The sequence below is a fragment of the Orycteropus afer genome, unplaced genomic scaffold, assembly GCF_000298275.1.
Source record: "Orycteropus afer afer isolate SDZICR_OR568_19922 unplaced genomic scaffold, OryAfe1.0 scaffold00344, whole genome shotgun sequence".
NCBI classification, from domain to species: Eukaryota; Metazoa; Chordata; class Mammalia; order Tubulidentata; family Orycteropodidae; genus Orycteropus; species Orycteropus afer.
Window position 1 is genome coordinate 450,127 of NW_006921931.1, and position 13,306 is coordinate 463,432.

The 13,306-nt window shown below is 37.6% G+C and overlaps 1 protein-coding gene across 1 annotated transcript in view; it reads right to left on the bottom strand.

Annotated features, from left to right (window-relative positions):
* Positions 1-13,306, bottom strand: part of MTA3 (metastasis associated 1 family member 3) — a 280,658-nt gene that overhangs the window by 54,132 nt on the left and 213,220 nt on the right. The window contains 2 exon segments of the mRNA XM_007952524.2: positions 5,324-5,362; positions 5,365-5,514. Of these exon segments, the coding sequence (XP_007950715.2) occupies positions 5,324-5,362; positions 5,365-5,514 (189 nt within the window).

The window sequence follows — 13,306 nt, forward strand, 5'->3', positions numbered from 1 at the left end:
TTAATAACTGGGAAAACTGGGAATCCTCTTTGCAATCTTAGATATTTTTCTGTAAATCTGAAACTCTCCTTAAAATACAAAGTTTATTTTTTAAAAAAGAAAGTAATCAACAGATTCGGACACCAGCATGGCCAGGATGTTGGAAACATCAGAAATTTTTAAATAATCATCATAATAGGAGTTCTGGAAGCGTACTGCCTAAAGCATGTGACTGCTAACCAGAAGTCTGGCGGTTCAAACCCATCAGCCACGCCTCAGAAGGAAGATTGGGCAATTTATTTCTGTAGTGATACTGCCTTGGAAACCCAAGGAGGGGTAGCTATGAGTTGGACCCGACTTGACAGCAGTGAGTTTGGGTTTGGTTTGGTTATGTTGTTGTTGTTATATGCCGTCTAATCAGTCCCAAATCATAGTGACCCCTCCTTGAGCTTCTGCGGCGGTATCACTATGGAAGTAGACTACACAACCTTCCTTCTGTGGTTTGGTTATAGCCAGGTCTTTCTCTATGGGAGCCACTGGTTGGATTTCAATCGCGAACATTTTGGTTAGCAGTACAGTGCTTAACCATTGTGCACCGGGTTTCCTTTCACTGGAAGATAGGTTAATAAGGCTGATACAAGCTTACAAAACACCAACAGAAAATGGGAATGGGGGTGGGGTGGGGTGCAGAACAGAGCAAGAACTGTTGGATAACATTACATGAAATAATAAATGGGTAACTGGAGTCTTATAAAGACAGAAAAGAGAATAAAAAAGAAAAATATTTGAAGAGATAATGACTGAGGTGTCTCAAAGGTAAGGCTGAGCAATTTGCTTCTGAAAAATCAGCTATTAAAAACCCTATGGAGTATTGTTTACTCTGATACACATGAAGTTGTCATGAGTCAGAAAAGCAGCTGCTGCTTTACTTCCACTGTCCAACTTTACTTAAGAATTTCTCTCATGGTCACCTTAACAGGAAACATGTACCAAAGAGAACTATGGGAAATGTTGCTCTGCCTAGCTAAACTGACACATTACAAAGCCACCATAGGCAGGTTTTTATAAAGTTGAATATATAGTTACCATAAGACCCAACAACTCCACTGCTAGTATTTATCCAAGAATATAAATTTACATTCAGTAATTTATTATTACTGAAACCAGTAAGCAAGTATTTACAGCAAGCTTTGTTGACAATCACACAAACTGGCAACAACTCAACTGTTCTTCAACAGGTGAATGAATAAATCAGTTGTAGTACATTCATATCATCCAATACTACTCAGCAATCATACCAAATAAACTACTGACATAGGCAACAACACTAATGAATTCTAAGTGCATTACTGTAAATGAAAGAAAACAAAAACAAAACAACACCTTAGAGTTGATTCTGACTCCTACCAACACTATAGGATAGAGTAGAACTGCCTATAAGGTTTCCAAGGCTGTATATCTTTATGGGAGCATACTGCCACATCTTTTTCCTGCTGAGCAGCTGGTGGGATCAAACAGTTGACCTTTGGGTTGGCAGTTTGAGCACTTTAACCACTGTGCCACTAGGACTCCTCAAGTGAAAGAAGCCAGAAATAAAAGGCTATATATTATATGGTTTCATTTATACAGTATACTGAAAAAGACACAGCTACAGGTGGAGAATAGATCAGTGGTTGCCTGGGGTTAGGGCTGGAGGTAAAAACAGAGGGGGAGGGTATGTACTCTGTTTTGATTAGGGTGATGTTTTACAAGCATGAATTTGTCAAAATTTATAGAACTATACATCAAAGTGAGTGAATTTTACTGTGTAAAAATTTGAAAAATAAGGTAAACTAAAGGAATAAAACAACCATTGAGCACTAAATATAAAAATGTCTGTATAGTGTAGTACCTAAGGCATTTGACTGCTAACCAGCAGGCTGGCAGTTCAAACCCACCAGCCACTCCTCAGAAAGAAGACTGGGCAATATACTTCTGTAGAGATACCACCTCGGAAACCCGAGGAGGGGTCACTATGATTGGAATTGACTCAATGGCAGTGAGTTTGGTTTCTGGTTTTGTATCTAGCTATGTACTTTCTACTTAAATGATTATTTAAATGTACAAACTTACAATATATACAGTCACATGGGAAGACAAAGAGAGTGGAAGTAAAAAATAAAATGATCATTTCTGGATAGTGAGGTGAAACAGAACTTTAAAACCTGCTATTATGATACAGTTGTTTGTGTTCAAATGAAGTTCAAGGATAAAGAAGAGGCTCAAGAGAGTTTTTGTTGCATACACTATACCAGGTAATTTCTAAAATGGAATACTTTTGAAAATTCATGTAAAATATCTCCATAGCAATACACTGCCCCTACAACATGTCCCTGTGATGTTGTTACCGGTAATTTTTATTTCTTTCTGTTTTCTACTAGGTTTATTTATTACTTCTGTAAGTGTGTACGTGCACACCTGTGTGTGCACATGTGTGCATATATGCAGAGGTGTGGGGATACAGAGAGGGCATATTAAGTTTTAAAACACCTGCAATTACAAAGAATGCAAAACTCTTTAGGCTTTTAATTTCCTGACATACTGTACTGTTTAAGACTTCTTACAATGGTGACCAAGTTCAGTCTCCAAAGTACAACAAATCCAATGTGGACTGGATCAAGAAGCATTCTAACCTCCTTCTAGTAGGTAGAGGCTGCAGAGTTAAAACAGACATTTCCCAGACTCCCTTGCATCTAGGATTCTGAATGTAATTTCAGTTGCCCCATTAGGTACACTGGTAAGAGATTTGGATTTGGAACTAAAACTACCAACCTGGTGGAGATTACTGTAGAGATTGTGCATTTTGCAGCCAAAGGTACAACGATAGCTTCCTAATTCAGCAATTGGGTTTCTGATCTCAGCAGAGACAACAGCAGCCCTCGTTGCCAAATTCTGAAGTATTACTTTCAGAGTCATTCTTGGAAACCCAGACTGGTTTCTTCCACCTCCTATAGTACTTTATGTTTTAATAAGCTTTCCATTTAAACAAGTTAGAGTGGAATAGAAACAAAACTAATATCACCATGCTATAAATTTGCAAGAAATTTAATGGGCCATGAAATTAGCAAAGATCCACATAACAGCATTATTACCATTATACTCCTTTTCAAACAGTAATTGTATCTCATTGTACCAATGTTAAATCCCCATGTCCAAGCATATTATACCTATCTATTGTTCAGAAAGTTATTCTGTTTTAAATGGCTAGAAGTGCTGACAGTTTCATACCTCAGTTCATACTTTTATTTCAGCTGTTCTCTCCCTTTACCATCAGAGACCCAGCTGAAATGCTCTGTGAAGTCTCTTACAATCTGACTGGCCCAACTAATAGTTCCTTTTCCAATACTTCTATAACACCTGCGCATAGCACTGACAGGAAGCTCTGGTGGTGTAGTGCACCTAAGGCATTTTATTAGCTAACCAGAGAGGTCCAAACCCACCAGCTACTCCTCAAAAGGAAGGTTGGGCAATCTACTTCCGTAGTAATACCGCCTCGGAAACCCAAGGAGGGTTCGCTGTGAAGTGGACCTGACCTGATGGCAATGAATTTGGTTGCTTTTTTTTTTTTTAATAGCACTGATAACAATAATTATATTTTACTTGGGTGTATGTCGTTCAGTCTCTTGATTTTGACTACGAATTAGTTCCCTGCAATAAGGACCACAATAAATTCCTCTTGTGTGCCTAGTGCCTACCCAACCAAGGGCCTGACATGTTTCAGTGCTCAAAAAACATGTTGAATTGAACTGAGTTAAGAATACAAAACACAGAGAACATAAAGTAAGCATATCACACTAACTGCAGGAAAAAGTAGCTTTCTTTAATGTTTATCTTCTTCTACTTCTTTATCAGACCTGCAAATTTTGTTCTTGAGAAAATTTTGCTTTGCAGTTTCTATTTAGTTATATTGTATTAAACCCATTGCCATCAAGTGGATTCTGACTCATAGCAACCCAAAGGACACAAAAGAACTGCCCCTATAGTTTCTATGGTTGTAAATCTTTACTGAAGCAGGCTACCTTATCTTTTTTTTTTTTCTACAGAGTGGCTGGTAGGTTTGAATAATCAACCTTGTGGTTAGCAGCCCAATGCTTTAACCACTGCATCACCAGAGCTCCTATTATATTATGTTATATTACATGAATATTAATGTTATTGCAATGCTGTGTTATTCTGACCATCTGAAACTAAATGTCAACAGTACATTTTAATTTCATCAGCTGTACAACATATAAATTTAAATCATGACATATAACAATATGGGTACGAGTGATGTTTTGCCAGAAGAACGAACATCAGTGACACTAACAGCTTCAATTACTATGTTTTGTATTTAATGTATCAACCCATATTGATAAGTAATAATTTTGCTTCAGAAATAATTCAGAAAAGATGTAAGAGAATAAAAGGCAGGATACTAGCTCACAACAAATGCTTCGTAGTCTATAAGGACTCTATTTTCATAATAATAAAAAAGATTGATACTGTGGAAAGCTATTTCTGGGCTTCATATAGAAATTTTCCCAATTCAAAGAGATTGTAAGTTTCACTAAAGAAACCAAAATCCCTGAATACCAAGACAAAAGGAAGTGCATTATAGTATACAAGATTGAGCTGGTATTTAAAATGTAAATAGGATCCTAGATATCATTAAGAAGAGTCAAATATCAACAATGCAACACAAATTCTCCTACTCTGCTTGACTTCAGTCATTTCCATATTAAAGGTCTCACCAAATCCAGATTCAACAATTTATAAGACCCCTAGAAAAATACCAAAGGTTTAAAGGCAAATAGTAAGCCTAAAAATTGGGATAAGGAATGTTTACTGCAAATCATGAGATAAACTGTCCCTATTTTAAAAATGGAAAACTCAAGGGAGATGAAGAGGATAAATTCATACTGCCAAAGATCTATAGGAAAAAACTGGGTCTTCTGACACTCATAATTTACTCCCCGGCACAAATGTCAAGGTGGCCTCTGTTTTATGTTGTTGTTGTTGTTATGTGCCGTCAAGTCAAACCTGACTCATAGCGACCCCTCCTTGGGTTTCCGAGGCAGTATCACTACGGAAGTAGGATTGCCCAACCTTCCTTCCGAGGAGTGGCTGGTGGGTTTGAACCGCCAGCTGTCTGGTTAGCAGGCAAGTGTCTTAGCCACTATGCTACCAGAGCTCCTGTTTTATGTTGAGCAGATAAAAATTCCTAAATCACAGCCTTGTTAAATGCTTACTTTAAGGTTTATCAGATTTCCAAGACAAATAATTCCAACCCAACATTTTATTTTATCCACAATTTTCTACTTACAAAGTCTTGACGAATGTCGTTGAAGTCTTTGCCATATTTTTTTCCAGTGCCTCTTCAAATAAACTAGCTTCAGAGGCTGACCATTCTTCCATTTCATCTCTGCATAATACCGGTCCTCCAAGTGGTACTAAGACACTAATTGCACTGCTCAAATCATAGCTGTGTCTATACAGTGTATCCATAGCATGAAACTAAAGAGAACAAACAAAATGGACCAAAAAGATCAGCCAGAAATGCAAACTTGCTAGATTATTTACCAATAGAAAGCAATAATAAAGTGGATGATTAACATGTAATATACTTACTCAAAGAAAAACCAAACCTCACTGCCATCGAGTTGGTCTCAACTCACAGCAACCCCTCCCTGGGTTTCTGAGGCAGTATATCTATGGAAGTGGATTGACCGATCTTTCTTCCCAGGAGTGGCTAGTGGGTTTGAACCACCAGCCTTCTGGTTAGCAGTCAAATGCCTTAGGCACTACACACAGTATTTATTTTTTAAATAAACAAAACTGCCAAGCAACTACTTATTGAATAATTGTTCAAAATATCATTTACTGTTTCATGAAAATGTTGACTTGTACCCCCTCCAACAGAAATAACTTTATTAAGCCTTAGGACAAGGACAAAACAAAGACAATCATCCAGGATGAGGGAAACCATCAGTATGCAAACAGTTTAGAAAGCTGAATGGAGTCCTGAATTGCACCCTTTTAAAGTATGTATTAATAAAATAAGGAGTTCTGGTCACATAGTGGTTAAAGCATTTGGGTCCTAACCAAAATGTCGGCAGTTCAAGCCTACCCACAGCTCCACCAGTCGCTCCATGGAGAAAGATGAGGTAATTCAAGAAAATGAGGCAGTTTGTTCCCATAAAGATTTACAGCCTTGGAAACCCAAAGGGGTAGCTCTACTCTGTCCTAAAAGGTTGCTATGAGTGGGAAGTGACTTGATGGCACTGGGTTTATTAATAAAATGGATTCATTTGTTCAGGAAACCTAGCCATGAAGAGATCCAGGACTTCCAGGTATGAAACTGGGAACTAGGTAAGATTCACCACGCTTTTGGTTAAAAATGCCAAAATTACTTCAGCTATTATACAAGGCTGGCACAGCCTTACTTGATCAGGAAAACATATGTAGATTAATAATCAAGGAATGAGGAAAGATAGTATTCTGAATTGGATTAAGAGAAGGATGTGCTAAGAATAAGAGAGGAAAAGAAAACTATAGATGAGCATGATAAGACAAAATAAAATTACATGTAAATGGAAAATAAAGACATTTTAGTAATGTAGTTGAGATGTGGAAGACCAAGAATGGATGACCAGGCTTGTTTGGAGCAGCTAGGCAGGGTGTGGCTTTCATATTTATTTCAAGGAAGAGTGATTGCAGAAGAAATTTGAAAGGAGGAAGAACAGACAAGGACATAAAATTGGCTTTTAGCAAAAGCACCCAAGGTCAATTTTTGTTCTCCCATCAGAAGCAGTGAATTACATTAGGTTCCAAAATGTTTAAGTTTTAAAAAAATCTTTGATTTTTTTATCCCTACTGAAGAGAAAGAAGTCTCATAATACGTATGTAACTTGTATGTGTAGCAGGAAAACTGCATAAGAGGAAAATCAGCTCTGCCACCATGGGATAAGCATGTAAGTGGAGACTGGCTGTGTTCAAAGAGTAATACCCAGACTCTGAAAAGTTTTAAAAGAGATTTACTGAGAAGTAAAAGCAACTCAATTTGGGAAGTCAGCAAGTCTTACAGGATAAAGCTAGCCACTCTGCTGAGGCAAGGACTGACAAGGGTTCATAAAGACAAAACCACGGGCATCTATGGTACAGTTATATTCATCTTCACTGGCTGGTGGAGAGAGGTACAGCTAAAGCATTTCTGATAGGTTGCAAGTGGGCTAGTTAGAACAAAGGTGTGGAAAATTACAAGTATGGTAAAGGAGTCAGAAACAGAGAAATTGGCCAACCATTAAACTCAGTTTCCTGAAAACAATAAATTACTTAGACATGTGCAGCCTTTGGTAAACTAGACTATTTTAGCCTTATAGTGGTGGGCAGTATTAAAATAGAAAAATAAAGAGTTTGTTGAAGGAAGAAGATGATTATAAATGAAAATGTTAAGTGTTCTAATATTCAAGGGGATAAAATGGCTTTTGATACAGTAAAGTCCTAAGTCTGTCTCTATTTAATATCAACTTATTCTAACCCTAAGCATCTTAACCACAACTTGTTCTCTTTCCTGAAACACCTGTGCAAGCAAAGGCAAGCAAAACCAACGTTCAGACATGACAGAACACATGTCTCTTAAAAAAAAAAAAAAAAAAAAATCCACCATCATACACAGCAGCAGAAATAAAATTCAAGTTAAGATGGAGTCACTCTTGCTCTCTTCACATGAGTCAGGGCTAAGCCAAGAGCCTGGTTTTGGAGATGATTTCCTTTGTCAATTGGCAAAGGGATTAAATCCCTTGCCCAAGTGAGAATGGCTCTGCTTCCCCTACCCCCCAAGTCTTTCTAATATACGAAAGCCAAGTCTCACAATTTTCACATAAAGTATCTTCTGCTTTTTATTAAAAATTTCACAAATATGGATAGCTTCATTTCTATGCCTCAACGGACCTCTTTAAAAGTTAGCTTTTAAATGATTCCTAAATACCTAGTAGGGAGCAAGGGAAAGTTTCTTACAGATTATCAGAGCATAAAATAAACTAAAATACCAACTAACATCTATTAAAAAGAAAAACTGTTGGCAAAATTATGGATTACAAATATGTATTTTCACTGTGATATATTAACTAAGACATTGATTAAGGAAGGGTATAGGATACGAATTTGTTGACAGAACTACACAATTTAGGAATGCAAACATGTTTAGATACAGTAACTAATGGTTTTAACAAGGGTGACATCTTATTTAAAATAAATCACTGGATTCTGCAAAACAAAAGCAAATAGGGCTTCCATGATCAGTATTCTATTTATATCCACAACTGACCCGACTGTGTGTAATCTTTCACTGTATGTGTCACAACCCGGGAGTAGCAACTTCAATTTTCAAGTGACTATCTTCTTACCCTTCTGGAGCAAAAGTGGCAACAATGTTACAACTGATCTTGATGCTCTGCTTCTGCTCTGGAAATTTCAGAATCAACTAAATTCCACTTCTCTGGCTAACCTCTCTAGACAAACTCAAAAGTTTAGCTGTAGAGTAGTACACTAACTTTTACATTATCTCTGAAATGAAACTAATTATTTCTTCTAGGTAAACTCATCTGTGAAAAGGAAAAGGTGATTCAGTAACATTTAGGAATCCTTCAATGAAAGGTAAGGAGCTCTCGTGGTGCAGTGGTTAAGGTATTTGGCTGCTAACCTAAAGGTCGGTGGTTCAAATCCACCAACCACTCTGTAGAAGAAAGATAAGGTGGTCTGTTTCTGTAAAAATTCATGGACTTGGAAACCCTATGGGGGTCACTATGTGTTGGAAGCGACTTTATGGCAGTGAGTTTGGTTTGTTTTTTGGTCAATTAAAGGTGTTGCAAAAATTTGTACTCAACTATTAACAGAAAGGATGACAGTGTGAACCCACCCAGTGGCACTAAGGAAGAAAGGCCTATCAATCTGCTTTCATAAAGATTACAAACAAGAAAACCCTACTGTTCAGTTCAACTCTGCAACGTATGAGGTCACCAGGACTTGGAATGGACTTGAAGGCAACTTCTGTTTGTTTCAATAAATTACTTAAAACTTAAGTAATTACGTTTCTAAAATTACTTAAAACTTCTCAAATTTAAAATGAGTAATAAAAGATTAAATGACACTCAAAATCAATAACACAAATTACACAATTCTGTAAGTATACAAACTATATAAAGAGTGATGCTGAAATTCCTTAAAAGTTCAGATTAATTTTTATAATTAACAAGTACTCTGAAATTAAAGAGTGCTGGCTATTCAGTGGTTAAGCACTTGGCTGCTAATTGAAAGGTCAGTGGTTCAAATCCACCAGCTGCTCTGTGGGAGCAAGATGAAGCAGTCTGCTGGCGTAAAGATTTATATCCTGGGAAACGTATGGTACAGTTCTACTCTGTCCTGTAGGGTTGCTATGAGTTGAATTTGACTAAATGGCAGTGGGTTTGATGGGTTATACGGAAACCAAAAGTCAAAGTTAAATGAGTTTTTCTCAGCTGATATTATACCATTATCACACACACACACACACACACACACACACACAAAGACACACTGAATTTTTTGTCTTTTGTTCATGGTAGATAATGAAATTACTTTTCTTATGTAGGGACTTTAATTTTACTCTGACACACACGGTCACCATGAGTTGGAGTCAACTTGATGACAAATTTGGTTTTTTATTTTTATTTTATTTTTTTGGTTTTTTAAGGAGTGTGTTTGTGTGACTAAACACTGAAGTAAGCATTTGATTTGAAAGAGGAGCGCCTACGCTGATGCAAGTGGGAAAAAATGAGTCAGAGTTATAACTTCCAAAAAACAAAAAAATAAACCAAACCTGTTGCCGTCGAGTCAATTCCAACTCATGGTGACCCTAAAGAACAGAATAGAACTGTTCGACCAGATTTCCAAAGCTGTAATCTTTATGGAAGCAGGCTGCCACATCTTTCTTCCATGGAGCCACTGGGGGATTCAAACCACTGACCTTTCATTTAGCAGATGAGCACTTAACCACTGTTCCAACCAGGGCTCCTTTATAGCAGGCCAGAAGCTATGAAACCTCTACAACTTGAATTTATACCACAGCCCAAAGAAGAGCGCAGTACAGATCAGTAAGGGTAGAAGCTAAATATATGTACCAATGTACATATATTTTGGAATTCACTAGAGAATGATTCTGTGAAATAAATGACCAACTTCACAAAGGAAACCAGAGGATCATATTATGCAAAGCCCATACTGACTCTATCTTTCTGATATACAAAGAACTTTTATATATTCTAGCCTTATCCTAAAGACCTTTATGTAGAACATGGAATATTTAATTCCATAATAGAATAGATAACATACAGCAAAGACTTCTGGAAATAAAAGCTAAGTAAAGACATGGGAGTTTGACATAAAATCAATGACTCATGGTTTATTTATCAGGAAAACAATAAAAATTCAAAGAATTAAACATAAAAGAACATGTTGGATGACTTTATATGAAATTTGAGAAAAGGAAAAACTAATCGATGGTGAGAGATGTCAAAAGAGTGATACCTCAAAAGGGGGGTTTTACTGACTGGGAAGGAGCATGAGGAAAACATTTTGGGATACTGGTAATGTTCTCTATTTAGACCTGGGTAGTCATTACATGGATATATATGTATGTAAAATTTATAAGCCATGGACCTAAGTTTATAGTTATTGTATACTTTACTGTATGTGTACCTCAATTAAAAATAAGGAAAAGAATTATAAAACTAAGCATAAAAAAGACTGAAAGTCTTTCCTCCAGATAAATACTTTGCATAATTACATCTTTTCAATAGAGATATAGCAACACAGTATAAGATCCATTCAAATCTAAATTTTAAAAATCATAAGACCCAACACAAGCTGTTCTCTCTGCCAAATAGCAGTGAAGGTGTTGTCACATTTCATCTCATTCATAACAGATGGAGATGACAAACAGAAATATTTTAGGAGAAAGACTGACAAGGAAAGCTTGGCAGTGGAATCTCATCTTTCATTCACTGAGCAGAATCACACCAGGTAGGTTATTATTCAACAAATAATCAACTCCTTCCTCTAAACCTCCAAAGAAGGAATAACCTTCCACACCACTGATGTTGCGCTGGCAACATGACTTGTTTGGCCAATATGATATTAAGATATGAGACATGAACAGAGCTCAGAAATGTACTTGTACATCTGAGCTTGCCCTCTTGTGCTACAAACTCTGGTCCACGGAGGATGAAAAATACATGAATAGATCTGAATCCAACCTAATAGTTTGGTCAGCACAGCCTAGGTCAGCAGAGTCCCAAACAATACACACGCATGTGTGAGAATGAAGGCTTGTTGGTATAAGCCAATGAAATTTTGTGCAATGTAACAGATACTGTGTTTCCCCACTTGGAAATGAAGAACTTAATCACCCAGCTGCTAAAACTGCTAAAAGCAGACAGTGCTCAGCTGTTGGTCCTCTATGGAATTGTTTCCATTTAAGAAAGTAACACTGCCCAAGTCATACCCTCTTCCTGGGGTGCAAGGGTACAAAGGCCCAGCTTTTTGCTACTATTTAGGACAATGATGAAGGGATACTGCAGCTTCACAGTGCTCTAGGGAGTCAGCTTAGGCCTTGATTCAGACTATGTTGTTGTTGTTGTTATGTGCCGTCGAATTGGACCTGACTCATAGTGACCCCTTCTTGGGTTTCTGAGGCAGTATAACTATGGAAGTAGATTGCCCCATCTTCCTTCCGAAGAGTGGCTGGTGAGTTTGAACCGCCAGCCTTCTGGTTAGCAATCAAGTGTCTTAGGCACTATGCTACCAGAGCTCCCCATTCAGACTACACAGTAGGCTACCTTCTGCCTTTGTCCAACCCTCCCTCTTCTCCCTTCTCTTCCACAGGTGCTACTCCCAAGAGTATTCTCTAACAAAATTCCTGCATACAAATCACCATTTCAGCATGTGCCTCCCAGGGAATTCAAACAACAACTTGTAATATTATTGTGGCAACAACTGATTCACATATATTTTAATATTGATTACTGATTTGCTCAGTTAGAATTTTACAATAAACTTTAAACGTATGCCTCCAGCACAAATTACAACATTAAGAACATCAACTCTATTTTAAAACTAACAAGCATATGCTTCTTCCAAGCAGAAGGTGAATAAAAATTTTCCTAAGTAAACCTCAAACTATGATAAAGTACTATGGATTGAAGCACAAATTGGCCAATAAAAAAGGCAAAAAAAATTTTTTGCCTTTTTTATTGGCCAACTTGTGCTTCAATCCATAGTACTCAAGACAAAATGCTCACCCATCATTAAATTTAGTTGGTATTCATTCAGTCTACAAGACACTCTGAACCATGTTCCTGTGTGTACACAAACCTTTTGACTGTTATCACAAGAAAGAATGAAGAACAAGAGGCCCTGGTGACCCCAATGTCCTAGCTGTAATTTCCTAAAACTTGCTACAGGCAGAACTACAGGTTCTCGCCCACTGGCTGTGATTCTAGGTGGCTATCAAGAAGGAGTTCCAGTGTTCTTTTTTGGCAACTACACTACTAGGTCAGCTGCAGCTGAGGAAATCCATAGGAAAATTGTAGGGAATAATGGCAGGAGAAAAATGAAGAAGGGAAAACAGAAAGCCAGTTGCAAAGGATGAGATTTTCCAGGTACAAGGCAAGGCAGAGCATGTGAAGTATTCACAGTGAGCCTGTTATAACCTGAAGACAACAGGACATTGCTGTTGTAGTGTGCTACAGAGTTGACAGCAACTCGCTCTGACTTTACAGGATACAATAAAACTGCCCCACACAGTTTTCTAGGCTGAAAACTTTATGGGAAAAGATCACCAGGTCTTTTCCTCCGTGGAGCTGCTGGTGGGTTTGAACTGCTGACCTTTTGGTTAGCAGGGGAGTGATTAACCACTGCACCATCACACCTCCTTAAAAAGATATTAGAAGCCCGTTATGCATGTCTACTTTGAGTCTGAATGTTGTCCCGAACCTCAAATGGGTTTACAATGCTACCTTTACATGTTCCAGGAATACCTAAGCCAAGGAATTTATAGAGTCCAACTGAGAACTGGTTGACATGCAACCATTTCAGGAAGTAGTGTATGATCAAGAACTGATGATACTGAAGGACAAAGTCCAAGCTACACTGAAGTAATTGGCAAAAAGCAAGATGTCAGGAATTGACAGAATACCCATTGAGATATTTAAACAAACAGGCACAGTGCTGGAGACACTCACTCATTTATGCCAAAAATTTGGAAGACTGC